The 24274-nt window shown below is 42.2% G+C and overlaps 1 protein-coding gene across 1 annotated transcript in view; it reads right to left on the minus strand.

Moving 5' to 3' along the window:
- The window catches only part of LOC310987967 (condensin-2 complex subunit H2-like), a 35863-nt gene extending 12661 nt beyond the window's left edge, over positions 1–23202 (minus strand). Inside the window, exons 1-13 of the mRNA XM_083974436.1 lie at positions 23149–23202; positions 21689–21754; positions 16363–16479; positions 14813–14825; positions 14200–14282; positions 13721–13776; positions 13362–13437; positions 12614–12670; positions 11775–11942; positions 8840–8917; positions 5431–5494; positions 3412–3513; positions 2160–2204 (exon numbers count right to left, since the gene is read on the minus strand). Coding sequence (XP_083830562.1) covers positions 2160–2204; positions 3412–3513; positions 5431–5494; positions 8840–8917; positions 11775–11942; positions 12614–12670; positions 13362–13437; positions 13721–13776; positions 14200–14282; positions 14813–14825; positions 16363–16470 — 850 coding nt within the window. The 5' untranslated portion in view covers positions 16471–16479; positions 21689–21754; positions 23149–23202. The remainder of the gene's footprint in view (positions 1–2159; positions 2205–3411; positions 3514–5430; positions 5495–8839; positions 8918–11774; positions 11943–12613; positions 12671–13361; positions 13438–13720; positions 13777–14199; positions 14283–14812; positions 14826–16362; positions 16480–21688; positions 21755–23148) is intronic.
- Between the last annotated feature and the right edge of the window lie 1072 nt (positions 23203–24274).

Consider the following 24274-nt stretch of genomic DNA (forward strand, 5'->3'; position numbering starts at 1 on the left):
CAGAATCATTAAGCTGCGTTCACACCGGACCTTTTGTTTTTAGAACGAGCGACGAGTTTACATGTTAACTCATTGAGTGCCGCGCTCCTTTCCAAAGTTTTAGTCAAGTGTACCGGCAATTTAGACCATTTTTGACTTTTTATGTAGAGCCACAGTGTATTCTATATTATTGCCACCAACACATACTGTAGCTCAATTGAAAGGTTTAACTTTATGCTTCAAATGACCACAAACCGTTTGTTTCTACGTGCCTCCGTTCCTGAGAAAAGTCAAGCTAAACATGGCTGGGTTTCACCAAAATCCCTCCTTTTTTTCTAGAAAAGGAGATAGAGCGTCTTTTATGAAAGGTGCTCTGTTTGTGTCTGTCGCTCTTCTGACACTCGCATTTCTGGATCAAAGGGCTCGTATAAGATAAATATATACAACAATTGTTGTTCTATTCACAAAACCACCATCGGGGGCGGGGGGGGCGCCACTAAACAACAATAACACAGACGCACCGTGCCGTGTCACAGCCTCTCCCCGCGGAGCGTGAGGGTCAGTCGGCCACCGCGGCTCGGGAACACCGGTCCCGCCGGTGGTCGCGGTCCTTCTGTGGTTCGGGTCGGTGATGCCGGTCTGCTTTGGCCCAGAAACCATCAGATTTTACCGCGGGGGGACTTTGGGGAGGACACGGTGTTGCTCCAGATGAAGACCGGGCGGACTGTCGGCTGAGAGCTTCCTGGTTCAGCTCCGAGCAGCTCGAGCAGCTGGAGCAGCAGCGCGGGTGAGAGCAGAGCAGCTGCGCTGCATCTGCATGCAGAACTCCGTTTGCAGAAGCCGAGTTATGATAAAAACTTCCAGATCATGAGCTGTCATGTGACTTTGATCGTCATCTATTTCAGTTCTCCTCGTCGTAGAGTCCCCAAATTTACATATAATGTGTATTAAAGTGTCTATTTTCATAATTTAAAAAAAAAGCAAAAAACGAAAAAACTCGTTTTTGGCACTCAACGCATGGGAACGAAAAACGAGAAATTACGTGGTTGGCACTCAATGAGTTAAGTGAATGCAAACGGGCGATTGAGTGTTTAATCGCCCAGGCGAAAAAACGCTGGGGCTCGGAGCGACAGCGACGGAGCGTTTTTTCGCTCGAGTCGCTCCCGTCGCTCGAGATGAGAAATCCCAACTCTCCGGCCGTCAGTCGCTCGTCGCTCAGCTCTGATTGGCTGCCGTAATGCCGGTGGTGCCGGTGTAAACAGAGACACATGGCAGTGGGCATGATGTCATCAAAGCGAAAATGCGAGTCTGTGGCTCTGTGACAAACTGACGAGCGGCTGCACCTGCGCGAAGGAGCGTTTTTTTCGGAGCGATACGAGCGACAGCGACAAAAATAAAAGGTCCGGTGTGAACACACCTTTACTGCATCATTGATGTACAATGTGATTGTACAGCAAGCAGACCGTCCTGGTCCTGGTGCAAATAGTGGTAAAGAGTAAAAGGCAGTCCAAAACTGATGGGTCCGAGGCACTCTGAGGTGTAGTTAAAAATCCTTTATTTTACAGGGATCAACGCGTTTCGACTGAAACAGTCTTCATCAGGATCTGATTTCAATGGACTTGAATATATAAAGTTGGACAAAAACCTTTGAGTGGGACGTCAAAAGATAAACCCGCAATAAATGAGTAGATTGATATAATCTATAGTAAATATACATGATAGAGAGAATTAGAGTCAAACTAAAGGATCAAACTGGTCGGAACGGTTCAGTTCAGAATAGACTTATTTAATTTATTTCTGAACAATTTCTCATGTCCGGGCTTCAATACAAGAGGGACATTACATACGAGCAGCATGGAGGTATTTGGATGTTTTTTGGTGTGTCTTTTTGTTACGAAGACAGTTGGTATCCATTTGCAACCGTCATATGGACATGCACTGCTACGCCGAGACCCCCTGTAACTCAGAGAAGCCACGGAGGACTCTGAAACTTCTCCCAGCCCTTAGTCCACATGAGGGGGAGGAGGAGATAATGAGGGAAATTTCAATTTTCCCTTTAATATGGTTGTATTGTTGAATTCATTAATAAATGAGCATGTAGCAGCCTGAAAGACGGATTCAAATGTATCCTGCTATTATTCAGGATTATTTCAGTTCGAGTTCAAACATGTGGAACAAACCTGCGAACTTGGGTCCGTTCTTCAGCTTGTGCACAGGAGGGTCATCTACAACACAAAAACACAACAACATCACCATCAGTGTGTGTGTGTGTGTGTGTGTGTGTTAGGGGTGAACAGCCAGTGCACTATTTGTATTCAGTTTCGGATTTGGGCTTTTAAAAAAAACTTTGGATTTGTATTCGGGAAGAAATCGGAAGTGGGCGCACTGACTTCCGCCGAGCTAGCGCTACGCCGAGCTGGCGCTACGCCGAGCTAGCCGGCAAACTTCCACTTTAGCTCTGGGCTAACTAGAACGGGAATAAAATAATTTTATGGTGCGGCTCTTCTAGACTTTCCAAATGTAATCGGACTGAATGGATCAAACTCTGGTAGTGAAACGTTTTGTAGCCGTTAGCTTCTTTTCCCATTATCGTCTATGAGAAAAATGCTAAGTTGTTGAACGGCGACCCTGGAAGTATCGGTGAGCACTTCCTGTCTACTGTGATGCAATGCATGCTGGGAGTTGCTGTTTCTTAGCAACCCTAACGTGAACTACTCTACTGGTGTTGTGCTTCTATGGCGGCGGTTGCACCAACGTTAAGCTGCGTTAGCGCCACCTGCTGTGTTGGAGTGTGAACCAGAACCAGCTGGTTATGTTGCTGCTGCTGATCCAAACGGTTCTGTTTCTTTAGAAAAAACAGGGTTCCTACAGCTTAAGCCAAGTTTAATTTAAGACTTTTAAAGACTTTTTTACAGCCACTTGAAATGAAATTTAAGACCGACTTCATAATAAACACAAATGCAGAAAAAAGAAGAAAAAAACCCCCCACATCAATTACATAGGGTTAGAGACAATTTTACCCACTTTCCTATGTGATCCAAGGTAAAGTGACTGCTACATGAACATTGGATTGTGTCTCTTTCCAGCTGTCCTTTCAAAATAAATGCATAAAAAGTCTGAAAAAAACACACTGACTCGAGGAAATTTAGCGTTGACGGCCGCCACTAACTTCTCTATGTCAGAATGTTACCAATTACTTTGAGATTTGAGACTAATTACAACCATAAAATACCACTCACCAAGTGTTAACATTTTTAAGACGTTTGAAAAATTGATTTAAGACATTTTAATGCCAATTAAGGCCTTGTTTTTAGATTAATGAATTCAATGCCTTTTAAGACTTTTTAAGGATCCATAAGAACCCTGTATTCGGGATCAAAGTGTGTGTGTGTGTGTGTGTGTGTGTGTGTGTGTGTGTGTGTGTGTCCTCACAGGCGCCAGTGAACCAGCTCCTGAACTCCTGCAGCGCCGCCGGTCGTTTCCTCTTCCTCCTCCCTGCGTCCTCCAGCCCGTCAGGAAGCTTGTAGCATTTCCCTGAACACACACAAACAACACAGGGTATCCGCGGGGTCTTGAAAAGTATTAAAAGGTGATAAATCAATTTGGGGAAAATTAAGACCCCCTTCCAGAATCTGTTTAAAATGAAGGATTCCAGTTAGAACCTGAGAAGACCACTATTATCTGAGAAACCAAAGACTCAAACTACTGTAAAAAAAATCACTGTCTTTCTGTTAGAGGGGTTAAAACATCTGGAATAATTGTCCTGAAAATATTAAATTATGCTGTACTCTAGTCAGCTTTAAAAAACTTTATAAGAACATCATAATTTCTCGTTATTTTGTTGTGATCAGAAATTTAAGTGTACTAATTAATTTCAAATGTCTGTGATCTGATCCTATTGTATTAATGCGTATATATATTTTTTATTTTTATTTTTTAAGGTCAAAGGGGGTAGGGGTATATAAGCTTTGGCTTCAACCTACACCCTTTCGGTTATATAAGCTTGATATACCGAAATAAATAAATTCATTCATTCAAAAAGTATTAAAAACGTCTTTTCATGACTTTATAAAGTCTTGAATATTGAAGGTATTTTTTCTGAATTAGCTGTCCAAGAGTTTGAGTCCTAAAAAACATTGCGGAAGTGTGTGAATTTATTTGTTTTATTAAAAAACAAAGATGAACCGGTACATGAAAAAGAAAAGAAGATTGTTGTTTTGGTTTTTTTGAGAGTTGAGCAATGTTTTTTTTGATAAACTTTGCCTTTGATTTGTTATCCCAGCCTTTTTTGAATTTTGTTTTATCATAGTGGTCTAGAGTCTTTATCACAAAAACTAAAACTGTTCAGTTAAAAGTAGGGATGGGCATGATTAATCGATGATCGATTATTGATCGTTAAGAATTTTATCGATCACTGAAAATTTTTATCGATTTATTATAAGGGATCATGTGGAGGGCAGAGGTTGTCATGGAGAAATAAACCACGGGATTATTTTTTCATAACAACCAATAAACTCCATATAAATATTATTATACAGGCCTATTATTATTATTACATGGTTTAAGAGTAAAATAATTCATTAAATATGACGGGGCACGTTTGTGTCGCGGACTCCGCCTGCTCTGATCAGCAGGTTTGGTTTTCAGCTGCAGTGTGGAAGGAGCCTCCACTCTCTCTGTAGTTACAAGCTACAAGTCATTTATCTAACATCACAACTAGTCCGAAGCTGTTTAACGACGGTTAAAATGAAACTTAAGGTAAATATCCTGCAGAGTTTGTTTCTCTTTTCTGTGCCGCGCTGATCAGAGCGCCGCTCCGCTGTGTGTTGGCTACAGAAAAGACAATAAAACACACGCTATCACAGTTTGAAAGTGCTTGTGATTTTTTTTTGTACAAGTGCAGCCAAACACGAGGCTGAAGAGAGAGGGACAGCAGAGCTGCTCTGACGGCTCAGCTGCAGGTGAGCCAGGCAGCGCAACCGTGCTTTTTTTTTTTATTTATTTTTTTACCTAAATGATGCTGGCACCGGCACCGTCCCTACAGGTGAAGCACAAGCACACAGACGTCCATGTACGTTGTTGTCTGACCTTCTTCCTTCACGGGGACTGCCCTGGATTACTGGCACACGCCATAGCCGCACGCATTTTTTTTTTAAATTATGATTATTAATATTAACGATTAATCGATAATTGATCGTTAATTTTCCCGAAGATCGATCAAAAAGATTTCTTCAAATGCCCATCCCTAGTTAAAAGTGTCACTGATGTAAATGGTCACAGCTTGAAGTGGCGGTGAGGTGTTAAAAAATGTTGAGAAGGTCTTGAAAAAGTCTTAAAAAGGTTTTAGAATTAACTTCAAGATTCCTGTATGAACCCTGCAACATCAACATCAACACTGAGTCCAGACGCCTCCTCTCCCTTCTCCCTCCTCCCTCCAACACCGACGCTCACCTGGTTTTAGGGGTTTGTCCTCCCCGAGGACGGAGTAGGCGTCGTGCAGCTTCCACACGTCCACCTGGGACACAGAGACCAGTCACAGCGTTTAAAGGCCCCATGGCATGAAAAATGTGATTGTGGTTATTTTTTGGTGCTTGGGCAGGTCTCTGGGCCACGTAGATAGATGATATAGATGTATATAGATAGACGTATATACTGCCCCGTGCATCAAACTGGTCATAAACGGAGAAACACACACCGCCCATTTGTAGGAACTGTCTCTTTAAGACGAGCGGATAGCACTTCCTCCTTTCTGTGATGTCACACACAAGGTAACTCTGCCCACCGTGACCAGTTGTTATTTTTCAATTTGTATGAATGCAGCTTAGGTTTCAGTTACTTGCCTGTGATTGGCCCGACCACATGCCACTCAAAAACAGTGAGCCAATCAGAGGAGAGGTTCTCATTCTCTCTTCTGATTGGCCAAATGACCTGTGGCTGCTAGAGCTCCAGAAAGAGGCAACAGAAAGGGGCAGTAGAAACGATATTAAGCAGATCACAGGTCCTCAAAACCAATGATACATCTTGTTAGGGAAATAAACCCAGAGAAAAGTGCACAGTATGGGCCTTTAAATTAGGGCTGTCCCGTTTTATTTTGTAAAGTACACATACTCTGTACTGTTGTTTTTCTAAATGGTAAAGCTCACGTAATCGGTACGCTTGTCTTTCTTACCTGTAAAGTACACATAATCTGCAGTGTTTTTTTTTTAACTTGTGATGTACTCCTACTAAGGTAACATGCCAATCAAGGCAGAATATGACGTACAAGTACAAGAATACGGACTGATATTTACAAAGAATATTCAACATGAAAAAAAAGAAAAGATTTTCATCTCAAGCAAGTGTAACTTTATACAATATACATCTCCTTGGTGTTTGTTAAATTTATGTTTGTAATAGGGCCGGGACTTTAACGCATTAATTACGATTAATTAATTACACAAAAATTAACGCGTTAAAAAATTAACGCATTTTAATCGCACTTATTTAAAAAAAAATTGAATTTTTTATATTTTTTTTTCTCACGTGTGTCTACGTGCGGTGCGCCCGCACGCGAGAGAGGCGGCAGTTTGAGAGGCTGACTGGCAGAGATGAGAGCTGGTGAAACGCTAGTATGGTTATTTAAAACACCATCTCTGATCTCTGCCTGCACATAGATACACAGACACGGCCGCACGCTAAATGCGCTATATAGCGCTAATTGCTCAGCTGCAGCGCTATATCTATGACCTGTCACTGTCACAGGTGCAGCTCATCTCATTATGATAGGACTTCACCCTCAGAGCTCTGTCTTCAGACTGTCCTGACCTGTCCCTGAACATCACACAGGGACAACATGGAGCTGCTGTGTGATTGGTTACTGAGTTTTATTCATGTTTACATCAGGCTGAGTTCAACAAATCAGTTTATGCTACTGTGATTTAAGTAGCCTAGTTAAATACTACAGTAATCATCATAGTGTATTGGAAGGAAAGACCATTTAATCTGTATGTATCAAATATCGATAATGAATAAGTCGATAATTTGCATCCCTAGTCTGTTGGTCTTGGTTAAGTACCACCTTGAATGCTTAAGCTTATGTATTCAGTCATTCAATGGTATACTAAAATCCATGTGAAAAAAAAAATGCTTCTCACTGTTCTCAGGTCAAATATTTATATGCGATTAAAATGCGATTAATTGCGATTAATTAATTACAAACCCTCTAATTAATTCGATTATTTTTTTTAATCGAGTCCCAGCCCTAGTTTGTATGTGTCAAATAAAAAAGTAAGTAAAAAAAATAAATAAAATTAGGGCTGTCCCAATTATCATATTTTGATAATCAAATATTCGTGGACATAAAATCGATCAAAATCAAAAAAATCGAGAAATCAAGCTTCAACGAGCAAAATGAACAAAAATGAACAAAAATGAGAAAAAATGGAGAGATAAAGAACCAAGTGATCAGTAACAAAAAGAGACAATAGAAATAAGGTACAAAAAATTCATTAATTGAAATCATAAAAAGACAGAGTAAGGATGTGGGATATGGAGAGAGCAGGAAATTCAAAAGAAGTTGAGACATATTTTTAGCTGTTTTTTAAAGGGACAACGAGGAGTTTTGTTAAAGTGAAGTGTTTTCACACTACATTTATGAGCCTCTGCGCACGGTGAAATTCTTTGACCGGTGCAAGACAGACTCATGTTTTCATTCATCAAGAATTAAAGTCAGAGGTTGGAAGACGATCACATACCGTCGTAGTTCCCACCATAAACGGAGATTCGGCGGCGTTATTCTCATGACTCGCCACGAAACCTAAAGTAAAGAAACGCTGGTCGGCTCGCCCAGCATTTCCACCACCACTAATAATAACAAAATAACCATAGAGACAAAACCATAGATTTATCTAAAATGGACCATTAACAAGTGGTAACGTAGATTCATCCACATTAATATCAGACTTTTTTATTGTCGCAGAATTTTTCGTTCTGCCGATGGAGAAACTCCTGGTTGTCCCTTTAATGTAACTTTGCTGATGAGAACCGGTGTCAAAAAGGAAAAGAGGAAAAAAAAAAAAAAAATCAATCACGGACTTCATGATCGATTACCATGGCAACGAACGAAGCTTTGGTTTTTTTTGTGTCAGCCCAAGTTTAAATAAAGTTAAAGAGAATTCTTAAAGGGATAGTTCAACATTTTGGCAAATTGGCCCATTGCCATAATCCCTATAGTCATAGCAGTAGGTTCGTTACCTTTATTTGTCGGTGTAAGCTATTTTTAGAACGGAGGAGCGGAGCGGCAAGCTGCTCAGAGCTACGCTACGGAGGCTAATGGAATTTCTTGGTTTCCCTCATCAAACTCATCAAATACAAAATCCCAAAACTCCAAAACGCTTTCGTGGACAAGTTGTGAGCTGCACAATCACCACGCTATGAGATAATAATAGAACGTTACGAGACAGAGTTGTTTTAGAGGGAAATTCATGCAAAACCGCTGATGCGCGTTGCCTTCAGGGACAGTTTTTCAGCAAGCAGACTCTGTATTTACCTCGAAAACGGCTCCGTTTCGTAACGTTCTATTATTATCTCATAGCATGGTGATTGTGCAGGTCACAACTTGTCCACGGAAGCGTTTTGGAGTTTTGGGATTTTGTATTTGATGAGTTTGATGAGGGAAACCAAGAAATTCCATTAGCCTCCATAGTGTAGCTCTGAACAGCCTGCCGCTCCGCTCCTCCGTTCTAAAAATAGCTTACACCTACAAATAAAGGTAACGAACCTACTGCTATGACTATAGGGATTATGGCAATGGGCCAATTTGCCAAAATGTTGAACTATCCCTTTAAAGAGAATAAATGGTGAATGAAGTGTGAAGACGTACGATGGGCCGAGCCTCGTCCTCCCTCCTCTGCTTCTCCACCTGTCGTCTCTCTCGGATCATCCGGCCTTCGCCTGCAGCCTGAGACACACACACACACACACCGTTAACGCAACATGGAAACACACTGAAGACAGACTTCCTCTACCGGCTCAGACCGGCTCAGACCGGTTAAGTTGAGAAGATTTAGAGTTTTAAGTTTATGTCATAATTTGAGTGTTTATATTTAGTATGTTTAGGTTACTTTTCCCTGTTAAAAGGGTTTTCCATGGAGTTTTTCCTCAGTGGATGTGAGGGTCTAAGGACAGAGGATGTTGTTATGATGGGATATGAAGCCCTTTGAGACAAACTGGTGGTAAAAACGGGCTATACAGATAAAACTGCCTTGCCACCTGTTGTCTGTCGGCTCTATATAAGCCCCACCTAGTGTGTCATGTCATTTGTGAGGTCAGTTATGTTGAGTTAAGTTGCTGTTCGTTTAAAGCAGAAGTAAGTGATATTTTTGTGTTAATATAAGTCTTAAATAGTTGTATCTTCCGACAGCAATCACTTCTATAGAGTGTTTGGTCTGAAACACGGGTCTGTCAGTCACTCTGCTCTGCTCTGAGCCCAGGAGAAAACTTTCCTTGTATCCTACAACCTTTATCCAATGAGGAGAGAGAACGGCATAAAGGGGCAGTCCTCTCTGTGTGTGCAGCCAAGGGAAGGAAACCCGTAACTCGTGTTTTTCTGACCTGTGAAGTCGTACCAGTTCGATCTGGTGCGAGTTCACGGGTCAGAAGTTACGAGTGGCCGTTATAGTGACTTTCACAGGTAAAACAGGTCGGAGAAACACGAGTGGGTTGCCTGGAACGCTACAAAGTCGTAAGTTGTGACTTGAAGCTGTAATTTACGGTTTCAAAAGCCTGCCTGGAACGCAGCATTAGCCAAAACCACTGGATCGCTTACTTCTGCTGTAATGAATGGAACGATATTGCGTTTGTTGAGCCAAAAGCCCAAAAATCTATTCCTGACGGACGTGATTTATTTATAAATAAATAATTGAACGTATGGGAAACACTCATGTGGTGTGGGAGGATGGCGGAGGTGAGGAGGTGAGGAGGATGAGCATGTGTAGTGTGTGTGAGAGGACCTGAGAGGACCATGGAGATCAAGGGGAGCGGACAAACTTTGAAAGCGACATGTTTACACTTCTGGCCAGACTCTTTCTGGTCTGCTGTCGGCAGTGTGTCGTAGGACTGTCAATGAATATTTGAAATTCGAATGTATATTCGAATTATAGTGATAAAAATGAAATTCGAATATTAAAATATGATATTCGAATATTAATAATTAATTTTTTTAATTATCTTCACGTGCACAACCACAACAACAGCAACTACAACTTCCTCCTACAAATGCACGGTCGTCGGTGTGACGTGCAGAACGCAGCAGGACGCAGCAGGACGACTCCTCAGTCCATGAGTCTCATGTCTCAGACCGGATCATGTCAATCCAGCGGCAGAAATATCCGGGGGACGGGAGCGCCGCGGTAACCGTAGTAACTCACACAGACACACACCTGTCTGTGTGTGGTCACGTCTGGAGAGGAGCAGCTTCTCTGTTTTCCCAAACTACCGAGTGACAGCGTCAATCGCGCATTAAAAAAAATGTGCCGTTCCCTGAGAGCTGTGATGATCCTCTGCACTTCATCGCGACTGCACTTGATCCGCGTTATAAGGATCATTACTTGGATGTGCAGGGATGCAAACGGGTCAGGACCAAAAAAGAGAGGAATTTCCCGGGGGGGGGGGGGGGGGGGGGGTGCTCACCATTAACAAATAAGTACATTACAATATCACGGAAAGGCAATTTCCAGTAGTTCAACCCCAACCAAGTATTGAGTGCATATAGATATGCATAGTGCATAGTTTTCAGAAGGTCAACATTTCTATATTAAAAATGCTTAAAAAAAAAAAAACCTTTGCAATATTTCCATTTTGGAGATAGGCTACTGATTTTTAGGTCTTCACTGAATGTTAGTCATAATTATTACTATTAAAATAAACTGAATAAATAAAGACATGTGATGTTTCATTCAGTGTGTAATGGACATATAGGCCTATATAATGTGTTAGTTTCACTTTTTGAATTGAACACATTTTACATCGCGGAGGCGACGTCTTTCCACTAGAGCTTCCTTCACCTCTAAACAGGGCAGAGCTCCGTGGAAACACCTGCCTGACACAGCAACATAGGGAACCGTGCATGTCCGCGGCGCACAGCTCCACATGCACGGGGGGGAAAAAACGGCGTCGCCGTCGCACCGACTGCACGCGGATACGCGCCGCTTTAATGAGTGCGCATGTCGCGCGTCTACATTGGAGGTCGGCTGTTATCAGTATAATCAGAGACAACCATGAATGAGTTCGCCTCAGTTTCACGTGATTGTCACCGTCAGCCTGTTAGAAAAACATTTTACTGACCCCAGCTGAGACACTGAGACCCCCCCCCCCTCCCAAAAACAAAAACTCTTCGGATCTGAACGATTCACACAAGTCACCTAATTGGTCATGAAAAAAGCGAGTTTCGCTTTTCGGCGCGCTGTTTGCATCCATGGATGTGGGAAGAAAACATGCCGGGTCTTATCCCGTTTCCTGAGCGAGCTGTTTGCTCGCGTCATCACAAAACATTTGACATGAATTGATAAAGGCTGAGTAAAACGCGGCCTTTTTTCACGTATCAATATGCATATAATGTCGTTGCTGATTTGCATTGTGTAGCCGTTTGTTTTGTGTAACGTCAGCTGTTCAAAACGTGTTTGACATGCGCTGATAATAAATACAGGCTACCGCTATAAAAGTCCATCTCTTTGTATTGATTTTTGGAGAAAATATGAAAAAATAGAAATTCGATTTTTATTCGAATATCTGTTTTTTTTAAGAGGCAATATTCGAACCTCATTTCTGCCATTCGTTGACAGCCCTAGTGTGTCGTGAATGTCTCGTTTAGGAGCGTCAAACATTTGGCTGACAACGTTTTCTGACCTGATGAGAGGAAGTTTCTGCTTCTCGAAGGTTTCAGGAGGCATCAGAGACTCTGGAGGGAGAGGAGCCACGCTCACCGTCTGCAGCAGCACACACACACACACACACAGTAAACCACACACACAGTAAACTACACACACATTAAAGGGATAGTTCACCCAAAATGTATCTCCTCCCCCTCATGTGGACTAAGGGCTGGGAGAAGTTTCAGAGTCCTCCGTGGCTTCTCTGAGTTACAGGGGGTCTCGGCGTAGCAGTGCATGTCCATATGACGGTTGCAAATGGATACCAACTGTCTTCGTAACAAAAAGACACACCAAAAAACATCCAAATATCTCCATGCTGCTCGTATGTAATGTCCGTCTTGTATTGAAGCCCCGACATGAGAAATTGTTCAGCCAGTCAGGAAGAGCAGTGAACTGAGACACTGGGAGCTTCCGCTACAAACAAGCTTGAAATATAGACTTATTTAATTTTTTTCGGAACAATTTCTCATGTTGGGGCTTCAATACAAGAGGGACATTACATACGAGCAGCATGGAGGTATTTGGATGTTTTTTGGTGTGTCTTTTTGTTACGAAGAAAAGTGAGCTCCGTTCTCAACCATCATATGGACCCCGCTGTAGATCCTTTGGGTCCTGTTTGAAGTCGTGTACCTGTGTGATCTCAATGGACTTGAATATATTATAAAGTTGGACAAAAACCTTTTGAGGGTTTTGTTAGTGGGATGTCAAAAGGTGAGGTGACTGACCGTGGAGGATTCTTCTCTCTGAGAGCGGTCGGACACGTCCACGTCCAGACACGAGAACTGAAACACAGAAACACAGAGTCAGAGTCAGTCTGGTGGTTCTGGTTATTAGGAATAACTTGACTCCAGAATCGGTTAAGCTATATTTTGATGCAATGATTATGCCACACATGTTGTATTGTATAACTAGCCGGGCAACAGCCTGTAAAACAACTCTAAAGCCGATTGAAACAACCTATAAACAGGCCCTAAAATACAGTATACAAACTTTGTGCCATATTGGACACACATCTGCATGTGCAGTCGTGTGTTAAGGGATGGTGCAGTTTAAGTCGATCCTGCACTTTATTGGGGCATCGTGCAATTAAATTAAATTCAATCTTGCACTTATGCACTCGTCACTTTAGCACATAGCACTTTAACTAGCACTGTAGCACTTTATAACTCCTCAGTAATCTGTTGGTCCCCTTAACCACTCTTTTAACCCTCTATGGTCAGTTAACTGCTGGTTTATGTATGTCCTTCATATATGTTTTGTGTAAGATGTCAAGGTGTTTTATTGTCCTAGTCCTGCCTCTTGGACTTTATATCGTCATTGTTTTTTATGTCTAACATCAACCTGCCAATGGGACTGGGGATGGAAATGAGCCACTTGGCTACAATCCCACATATTTACATGTCAATGTCCATCAATATGTAGGCTACTGTTCCCATTTTTAATAAAATAAATAATCTGAAATCTGGTCCTGACCTCGTCCTTGGCGCCGCGGTCGCTCTCCGCTGCGTCCGCGTCTCCGTCCTGAGCCTGAGCCGCCGCTTTGTTACGTCTGTCAGAAATGAAATTACATCATCATCATCATTACATATTAATCATTATACTAATTAATTATTATTATTATTGATTATTAGGGATGGGCAATGGTTTTTGAATATTCAAATAGTCGTTCAATTAAAAATAAATCTAATAGTTTATGAGACTATTGTCTGTAAATGTTTCCTTTTTACTGCGGCAGAAGGAGAAACACGGAGAGACTCTGTGTGAAACTCTGGAAATAAAAAACTAATAAAACTGAGGAGCAGCTCAAGCTCCAATATCCAGACTGCTCCTACTTCTTGTTCTTCTCGTTGATGTTCTCCAGAGTTTGGAAAACCAGACTGTGCAGCAGCTACACCTAGAACACACACACACACACACACACACACGAACACACGGTAGTTTTTAGCAGTTTGCACTTTAAAAACTTTATTATTTCACCACTGTTAAGCACATTAAAACAAGAATATTTGTCATTATTACGTCACTGTGTTTAGTTTATCACTGTTTATTCTATTTATTGATACAAAACAAAACATCACCACTACAAATCTATGCAAGGATCTTTTCAAACGAGTCGGGCAAATAATAGCCTACATAATGCATTCATTAAAAAAAAAAAAACACACACACACACTTTTCTAGCAGGAACTAGAGAAACTGATCATTTTGGGAGTGGTCTCTTAGTTTTTCCAGAGCTGTATATATATATATATATATATATATATATATATATAAATGAATGAATGAGTGTGTAGTGGCTCTGTGTTTGTACCTTCTTGCTGTAGATGCAGGCCGAGCCCTGGATCAGCAGCGCTGCTTCTGCAAAGTTCAGTCTGGTGTCTCCATCTCGTCCAGCTGCACAAACACACAGACACAGACACACAAGGAGCTCACTGCACAGATGAAACATCTAGACACACAACTCACTCAGTTGTTTTATTGTTGTTTTTATTTATTCATGCAAAACCACTGATGCACGTTGCCTTGTGTTATTATCTCATAGCGTGGTGAATGTGCAGCTCACAACTTGTCCACCAGAGCGTTGTGGAGTTGTTGGATTGTGTATTTGATGAGTTTGATGAGGGAAACCAAGAAATCCCATAATGAGCCTCCGTAGCGTAGCTCTGAGCAGCTCACGGCTCTGCTCCTCCGTTCTAAAAACAGCTTGCACCGACAATTAAAGGTAACAAACCTACTGCTATGACTATAGGGATTATGGTGATGGGCCAATTTGCCAAAATGTTGAACTATCCCTTTAAAACTAATTTAGGTTGACAGGACTGATTTTTGACTTCACAGGAAAAAAACGTTGAAGTCTGGACAGAGTTTCGTTCCATGAGTCGACAGCTTTAAAAGAGAAAGCAGCTGTTACATCTCCAAAACACTCCACTCTTCTGACTTAAAGGACAATTCCGGGCAAATTCAACTGGGGGCTGTATGTTCCTAACATTTTAGGTCTAACAGAAGGAATCTGAAGGTTTTCAGTTTAATTGCTCCTGTTTTGCGGTAGTTATGGTCTGTCCCCGCGTCGCCACGGCAGCGATGAATGGGAGCGGATTGAAGTTCTGCTGCTTAGGCTGTTTCCATCCCTCAAAGCCACAGACAGCGTCAGATGGAGACTCAAACATGCAGCCAGAAGTTTATTTTTTCACTTGAAGCAAGTCCAGAGTTGATATTCCTGTGTTTATGACACAAACGGGAGCTTCCCACTGCACCTGAACACACCGAGCGTCAACTTGGGTCTCGACTCCGCCAGACTTTGAATTAGATCTAGTTTTACAAACATGTCGGCTTGCTTGAAGTAAGGAAAATACAGGCTGAGTTGGATTTGCCTGGAATTGACCTCTGGCTAAGCCCCGCCCCCTCCACTCACTCGGACAAACAAATTTTTATTTTTGTAAATGTTTTTTATTGCCTTATTGTGTTTTTATTGAGTGTATGTAAAGTGATGAGCCCTGTCAAAGACAAATTTCTGCTACCCTTGGGGCAGACAATAAATGATCTATCTATCTATCTATCTATCTATCTATCTATCTATCTATCTATCTATCTATCTATCTATCTATCTATCTATCTATCTATCTATCAAACAGTCAACATTCGGTGACAGTTGCTATGGCAACAGCTGTCACAGTAGGAGACATTTCACAAGAGACAATTGATGGTTTTTGGAGACAGAAAGATTAAATATCATCTCGAAGTCACCAGAACTTAACTTAGCTTTACTGCTATGGCTGCCGGTCGCCGCGAAACGCAGATAGCAACGGGCTAATTTCTGTTAGCCTGTCTATGGTGTTTTACATTATACGTTAGCATTAAGCTAGCGGACTTTATTAGTTGTGATACTGGCTAACATCTAAACATCTCTGACAATATGTTGCCTCAAATACGTTGTTCAATTCAATTCAATTTTAATTTATTTAAAAGGGACAATGTACAGTTAAAACATAAATGTTGCCATTTGATGCACTGTTGACTTAACTTAGAACAGATGTAGACATCCTTGTTAAGTTTATCCACGTTTAGTTGGTGTTGTGGTCTACTGCATAACTTTATCCAGAGCAGACACTTCTCTTGGTTGAGATGTGGCTTGGGAAAGGGTTAAAAAAATCCACCCCGTGGCCCAGCCTCTCAGGATACCTAGTGTCAGAGTTGCATGTACCCCATGCACACCGTTTGACCATTTTAAACTTAAAATGTCAAGAAAAAACATATAAAAACCAATGAAAACTGACTAACTGCAATGCATTTCAATGGACGTGGAAGCAGAGAATGTCCCGGTGTATGGGCTAGCTATGCGCACTGTGATTGGCTCATCATGTTTGGGGGCGTGGCTTAGCCATAGGTCAATTGTCCTTTAATGTCTATAAATCAAGATAAACCAGATACAACCAGTGTGTGTGTGTGTGTGTGTGTGTGTGTGTGTGTGTGTCACCTCCTCTAAGTAGTCGTTGAGCTCCGAGGCCACGTCGATCTCCCAGTTCTTGGTGAGCTCTCTGATTGGCTGCAGCAGGTGAGCGTACCTGCTCTCTGTCGACTCCATCGCTCGTCACTGTGGACCAATCACAAGGCCACAACCAGGTTCATTATTACACTTAATACACAATATAATAATAATAATAATTAATACAGAGATAACATAATAATAATTAAAGTGTTGCACATCTGCACTTTGTACATTACACTGCACAGTTATTCACCATGCACCGAGTAGCTACTACTAGTTGGGCAAATAATACAACAAGAACAGACGTCATATTTCAGAGATGAAACCATGAATAAAATTAAAAAAACATAAAATATCAAATAAATGAGGATTAAATAACTGTTACGCTTCTTTAGTAAATTCATTGTTGAACACTGAATAGATCTTTGGTAAGTTTAATGTCTCAACAAAATAAAACAAAGTAGTTTTATCCATTGTTCAGATTTCTGTTCTGGAAATATATGAAAATTAGTGGATATTTAATTAGATATTGCCTAATTTACATATCTAAACGTAAAATTGGACAAAACTTGTTGAGCACTGCTTCCCCCTCCTGAGGCGCCGGATGCTTTGCCAGAATTTCCTCGAGGCAGAACGATGGAGTTCGTTCTGCTGGGACATCATTTTCAAAGAAAGTAAAATGTTTATTGACTATTCTGACATTTTTAAAATATTCCAGTTGCTGTTGCTCATCAAAAAAGCACAACAACTTAAATAAATTTTTTCATTTATATCGGCCCATAGTGAGTGCTGAAAGATCTACAAGTACATTCTAAAAAAACCCAAGTGTCTTTTAAAATAGTGGTTCCTAACCTTTGTTGGTCAGTTTTTTTGTTTTTTTATTTATTTATCAATTAGCCTACTAGACATTTCAGGCGTATTTAAATTTTTTTTAAATAATTCAGCCTTGCTTTTCACTCATTCCACCAAATACCGAATGGTTGTTGATGGTTATTAGATAGTTATTAATTATGTGTAGTCGTCATGCTGGTCCCATCATACATAACGATGTGTGTTGTCAATGAACAAGCAGCTCTACAGAACCAGGATGTAAGAAGCTGCTGCATGTTTAAACATCAAACAGCATCTCCTTCATTCTCCTGGTAGTAATAGATTACATTTATATAGCCTAGCGCTTTTCACCCAACACCCAAAGTGCTTTACAGCAACCATTATTCATTCATACCACATTCACACCAGTGGTGGTAAACTAGGTGTAGCCACAGCTGCCAATGTGCACCAAACCACCACCATCATTCATACACATCCACATGAGGAAGGAAGGAAGTTGTCGCGAGCTGCAACACCAGTTTACCTGAGCGAGGAAATTAATTTGATTGGTCGTTATCGAGCGGGCGGGATATTCAAAGCTTGGGGCGAGACCGAGCTCCGTGTGTGTGTGTGTGTGTCTCAGACGTTTGATTGACGGATGACAGATCCAATATCAGTGGCTGGTGAATCGTGTACAGGCTGACGTATAATCCGTGCGCCTGCATTATCCAATGTGGAAAAAAAATACCACACTTTCATCCCGGATTTACTCAAAAATAGAATTTTGCACAAAGTTTGGCCTACATCGTCTGCTAGATGAGTTATTACACTCATTTGCTCTATGTCGATTGGACCACTCTGTGACTTTGTGACATTCCAGGCTACAAGATGAGACTGTTGTTCACTCACGACGGACTAATATGGACACATGTGCAAACACAAACGTAATCTGTATGTACTGTCTAGAGCTAGACTGCAGCTCTGTAAACTACCTACTGCTGTAACATGTTATGTCAGGATGTCAGAAGTAAAAGAATGTTACATCAAAATGCAAAAAAAAAAAAAAAAAAAAAATCTGAAAGAAAAGATTATGATAAATATTTTTTATTCTGTGGGTAGTGGGGGCGGGACTAGATCAGCTTTTGCTTCTCCCGCTTTCCCTTTCGGCCATGTGTATTGTATTACTTGAACTAAGATGAAGTGTGATGATGATGATTTAAATTGACATGCCCGAAATAAACAAATTGATTGATTGATTGATTTTATGACCCAGAGTGGGCTCAAATTCAGTTTTCTTTTCTGTACAGCTTTAACAGGTGGAGGTCGACCATGAACATCCTCCTCCAGAGTCTAGTAGGGCTGACCCGATTACCATATTTTGATAATCATAGCGTAAATAATGGAAGTAACGGCAAACAAACACTGCATGTCTCCAAAATCAGGCAGGTTTCCAGGATGCCAAGTAGCCGACTCATTTTAAACCAACACTAAGGAACTTTTCAACCTTCATAAAATATTTTCATAACTTTTGTGATGAAACATCGACTTACAACAAGTTGAATGACACCTCTGTCATGGTCTGAGGGGGTCTGTATCTCTTTCTCTGGCACTAAGCAGCTTTGAGGAGCATGGTAGGAACCCGGCTCTCACTTAAGTTTCACTTTCACTTTTGCGAGTCACAACAAGGAGGGAACAGGCAAAACGGCACTTTAGCAATGGATTATGTTTGTGTTTTCACTTTGAAATGATCCACTGGAAACAGAAACTTAGTTTTGATGTCTTCTGTTAATTTTAATGCAGGATATTTACAGGGCTTCACACTAGTGTTCATGGGAAATGGAGTCTTCCTTCAGGCAAAACACTACCGCTTTGGTCCACAGGCGCCGCCAAACTCAACCAAAACTGAAAGTTCTTTAGTACTGCTTTAATGTAACAGTTGCCGATGAGAACCGGTGTCAACAAAAACAATCGATCACGGACTTCATGATCGATTACCATGGCAACGAACGAAGCTTCGATTTTTGGGGGTTCAGCCCTACAGTCTAGTTAAACCTCTGTCATCCAGAGTCTGGAGGATGTTTCTCTTATTTAACCTTTATTTTAACAGGGTCGATCCATTGAGAGCGAGTCTGTAGCACACAGAGATCACAGAAGATCAAACATCAAAACAACACAATGAAATACAGTTCAGAAAACAAGAGCAGTAAAATCACTAACTGAAGCGAGTGCACGTCTGAGTCTGAGCCCCCAATGCTGTGGTGAGAAGTCGGTTTTTGAAAGCCTCAAGTGAGATAAGTCTATCGATTTTCAGTGAGTTTTGTAATTTATTCCATCGGTGTGGGGCGTAGAAGGAGAAGGCAGTTTGTCCTCGTTCTGAGTCTGTGTGAGGGAGGTGGAGTCTGATGAGGGGCTGTCTCTCTGTGGTTTCCTCCTCTGGAACTCTGACCAGCTGGGCAGTCTGTCTCAGATCATCTGTCACTAACTTTTATCTTCACAGCGCCACTAGTGTCGTCACTCTGAGGAGAAACTCTCAGAGTGACGACACTAGTGGCGCTTTCCCACTACACTTTAACGGCACTGCTCAGCTCTACATGGCACAACTCGGCTCGGCACTACATGGCGCGTCGTGGCTCGGCACTGCTCGGCACTACATGGCACTACATGGCGCGGCTCGGCACTGCATGGCGCGGCTCTGCATGGCTCGGCACTGCTCGGCACTGCATGGCACAAAGGCTCTGCATGGCGCGGCGTGGCTCGGCACTGCTCGGCACTGTATGGCGCAGCTCGGCATGGCGCGGCACTGCTCGGCACTACATGGCACAAAGGCTCTGCATGGCGCGGCGTGGCTCGGCACTGCTCGGCTCTGCATGGCGCGGCACAGCTCGGCTCTACATGGCGTGGCTCGGCACTGCTCGGCTCTGCATGGCGCGGCGCGGCTCAGCACAGCTCGGCTCTGCATGGCGCGGCGCGGCTCGGCACAGCTCGGCTCTGCATGGCGCGGCGCGGCTCAGCACAGCTCGGCTCTGCATGACGCGGCACAGCTCGGCACTGCTCGGCACTGCTCGGCACTAATTGGCGCGGCGTGGCTCGTCACTGCTCCGCATGGCGTGGCGCGTCACTGCTAGGCTCCGCATGGCGTGGCACGGCTCGGCACTGCTAGGCTCCGCATGGCGTGGCACGGCCCGGCACTGCTAGGCTCCGCATGGCGTGGCACGGCCCGGCACTGCGAGGCTCCGCATGGCGTGGCACGACGCAGCACTGCGAGGCTCTGCATGGCTCGGCACGGCTCAGTACTAAAAATGGTACCTGGTACTATTTCAGTACCTGGTACCAGGTACTAGGGCTAGTGGAAAAGCAGTTTCCGGGCTCGTGGCTGTGAGCACCCAACTCAATAGGGTTTGAATGGAAAGTAGACGCCCAGAGCGCTGAAAACGCGCCTGGTGGACACGGCCCCTAAGACTGTAGACCACTTACAACAGAATTCAAAACAGGCTGGGATAATAAATCAAAGGAAAAGTTTATCAAAAAAGAAATATTGCTCAACTCCCCAAAAACAAAAACTACAGTCTGGACAGACAGTCATGACATGTGCCTCAGCTCATTTGATTTTGTTTCTAGTAGAGCTGCAGCCGATAGTACTCCAGTACCGAGCGCCGTTTCCCTACTCGGATTCCTTCAAAATTTAAGACTTTATAAAGTCGTGAAAAGACTTTTTAAAGGGACAACGAGGAGTTTCTATTCGGTTATAAAAAAGTCTAACGTTAATGTGGATGAATCTCCGCTACCCACACTTGTTAATGGGCCCATTTTCGATAAATATATCGTTCTGTCTCTATCGTTATTTTGTTATTATTAGTGGTGGCGGAGATGCTGGTCGAGCCGACCAGCGTTTTTTACTTTTGGTTTCGCAACGAATCATGAGAATAACGCAGCTGAATCGCCGTTTATGGTCGGAACTACAACGGTATGTGAACCTCTTCCAACCTCTGACTTTAATTCTTGATGAATGAAAACATGAGTCCGTCTTGCGCCGGTCAAAAGAATTTTACGGTGCGCGCGGAGGCTCATAAATGTAGTGTGAAAACGCTTCGCTTTTCCAAAACTCCTCGTTGTCCCTTTAATACTTTTCAAGACCCCGCGGATACCCTGATCAATGGGCTATTGAAACTTATTGTGTGACCAACATATATAATGTAGACATGTATTGACATCATGGTATGTAAATACTACGTACCACTGCTGACCTATAGGGAGCTGTCTTGTATTGTCTTGTATTGTTGTGTATCTGTTTGTATTTCCTTGTGTTTTATGTTGTATTTGAACATGGATTGTAAAGTATGGGACGTAAATTGCATTGATACACTGTAAATATGTTGTATGGACCCCAGGAAGAATAGCTTTGGCATTGCCATAGCTAATGGAGATCCGAATAAAAAATCAATCAATCAATCAATCTGTCTCCATGGGAACCAGCTACTGAGGATGAGGATGATGAAGCACTGACCTGCAGCAGAAGATCCTGTCGTGGATGGGAGTCAGTTTGTCTGTGACTCTGTTGGCGATGTATGCACTGATGGACGGAGAGAAGACGGAGAGAGAGAAAGACAGAGGTTAGGGTTATCGTTCTGTTGTTACTATTATTATTAATTAATAATCTATGTATTCTGGTTCTGTTGTCCTAATGCTTTGGTAATAATGTACAACACAGTCCTGTCAATAAAGCTTGCTGAATTGACTTTGAATATTTTTTTAAATTGAGAGAGAAGGAGAGAGAAGGAGGGAGAGAGACAGATGGAGGGAGAGAGGAAGAGAGGAAGAGAGAAAGATGGAGAGAGGGAGAGAAGAGAGAATGATGGAGGGAGAGAAGAGAGAAAGGTGGAGGGAGTGAGGGGGAGAAGAGAGAAGGAGGGAGGGAGAGAAGAGAGAATGTGTAGTAGTGTAGTAGTTTCTACTAGTCTCTACTAGTCAGTGATTAAGCAGTAGAGGGAGAGCTGTTGTACTGTATATCAGCACGGCTGTGATTGGGTCAGATAATCCCACCGTGCTGATATACAGTACAACAGCACGACCTCGAGTGTGATATTGCTTTTATACAACAGTGCTACGAGCGCATTTTAGAACAGTAATAAACTACAAGAGATTATGATTTGTTTGTTTATTTAATCATTTATTTAGCTCCGCCAACAGAAATAGTTCCGCAACTGGAAGGGAGACAAGGCTGTTGCCAGGCAACACATAAACATTTCATACTAGCTAGCTACTAGCTACTAGCTTCTCCACCGAGCTGCTTCCAGTGCTGGTTCTGGTTCTGAGCCCGTGTCTGATTAGCACCGCAGCAACAGGACCAGCGTGAAGACACAGAGACGTTATCGATACCGTATTACATCTGTTTATCTGCTATGTAATCAATATAAACACAGTTGAAGCTAAGTAGCTGAGCTACGTGGCTAACAACAGCTAACGCTAATATCAAAACACATCACCGTTAAAACGTAGTTGCCCCGCAGCGATTTTTTTTCCAGCCGGGTTTAGTAGAGATTTATCTCCAATTAGACGGACCAGTCAGGTCCGGGTTTTAATGTTCAGGTCCGTTTCTAACTGTAGTAACTTAGCAGCAGAGAGATGGGGCAGCTCCTGTATGGGGAGCGTAGCTCTGACTTAGCTCTTGTCCAGCTGAACAGCGGAGTGATAATGTCTGTTTCCAGTGCTCTAGTCGGAACTAACTGTTGTATAATCAGCGTTAAAGTCTAATAACAAAGACCTGAGTGGTGTTTTTTCTCCGTGGATTCACCGACAGACGCAGCTGTCACAGCTTCACAACAACACGACGGAAAACATCTCCCGCCTTCAATAAACTAGTTTGTAACAGTAACAAGTAACGTTAAACCGTCGGTAACGTCGAGTTGTAACGTTGTTCTACGGTAACGGGGGGTATAAACGTTAATATAACCCATAATAACTCACCTTTAGCGTCTCCACAGTCCAGCGGCTAGATGTCCAGTAGCGGTTAGCAGCAGCAGACAGTCAAACTCATAGATATATATAAGAACTAGATGACTCACCCACCGCTGCTGCCCAATGACAAAGCGTAGCCAGTACGGCGGCCATCTTGGAACGGGCAACTCTCTCCCTCAGAGCATTAAGCCTATGGTGCATATTCTGCTATAATGACCACAACTTGCTCAGTTTTTGTCCGATTTCAAAACGGTTTGATTTTTTATGAACGTCTATGCAGTTATGATGCAGCATACTTAAAATCACGGATCGTTTTAATCATGTACTTTTTTTTGTAAAAGTAACATTATTGTGACATTATGCAAACAGTTAAAGTAATAGCTACATACTGATTTATTTTTCACAGAGTTATGAATCGTTTTTTTAATGAAGATGACTGGATCACCTATCTACTGCACTGTAACTGCAGCCAGAGTCAGAGCAATTTGCCCGTTCAAATATGGCCGACTGTGAGCTGCGCCTGCGTGTAGTGCAATCTACCCCCTTGGTCAAACTACCCGCGCAGTCAAGAGTCTCTGCCGGTTTGTTTTGGTTCACTTCCGGTCCGGTGTTGCCCCCTGTCGGCCTCATGGATGTATTGGTCGGCCTGAGTGATCGACGCGGCGGCCATCTTGGTGAGGGCGAAGCCGCGTCTACTTCCTGCATTCCTCCACCTTTCCAAATTCGCTAATCACAATCCATTGTTTTTAATTTTTGAGAAGGAACTCAAACAATACTTAACAACTATTCAATATTCATCAAACAAAAAAGCTATTAAAACCACTGAGTTATGCATTTTATATAATATTTTATTGGATTAATAGCTACGGAAGCTTATTGCATTCATTCAATAAAAAAAAATACAGATCCTGTTTTTCTGAGTAATTTTTTTAAAATCAGTTTTTCTGAGTAATTTTTTCTGTTTTTCTGAGTAATTTTTTTTTAAATCAGTTTTTCTGAGTAATTTTTTCTGTTTTTCTGAGTAATTTTTTTGGATCAGTTTTTCTGAGTAATTTTTTTCCTGTTTTTCTGAGTAATTTTTTTTGGATCAGTTTTTCTGAGTAATTTTTTTCCTGTTTTTCTGAGTAATTTTTTT

Source organism: Trachurus trachurus, assembly GCF_905171665.1.
Source record: "Trachurus trachurus genome assembly, chromosome: 6".
NCBI lineage: Eukaryota > Metazoa > Chordata > Actinopteri > Carangiformes > Carangidae > Trachurus > Trachurus trachurus.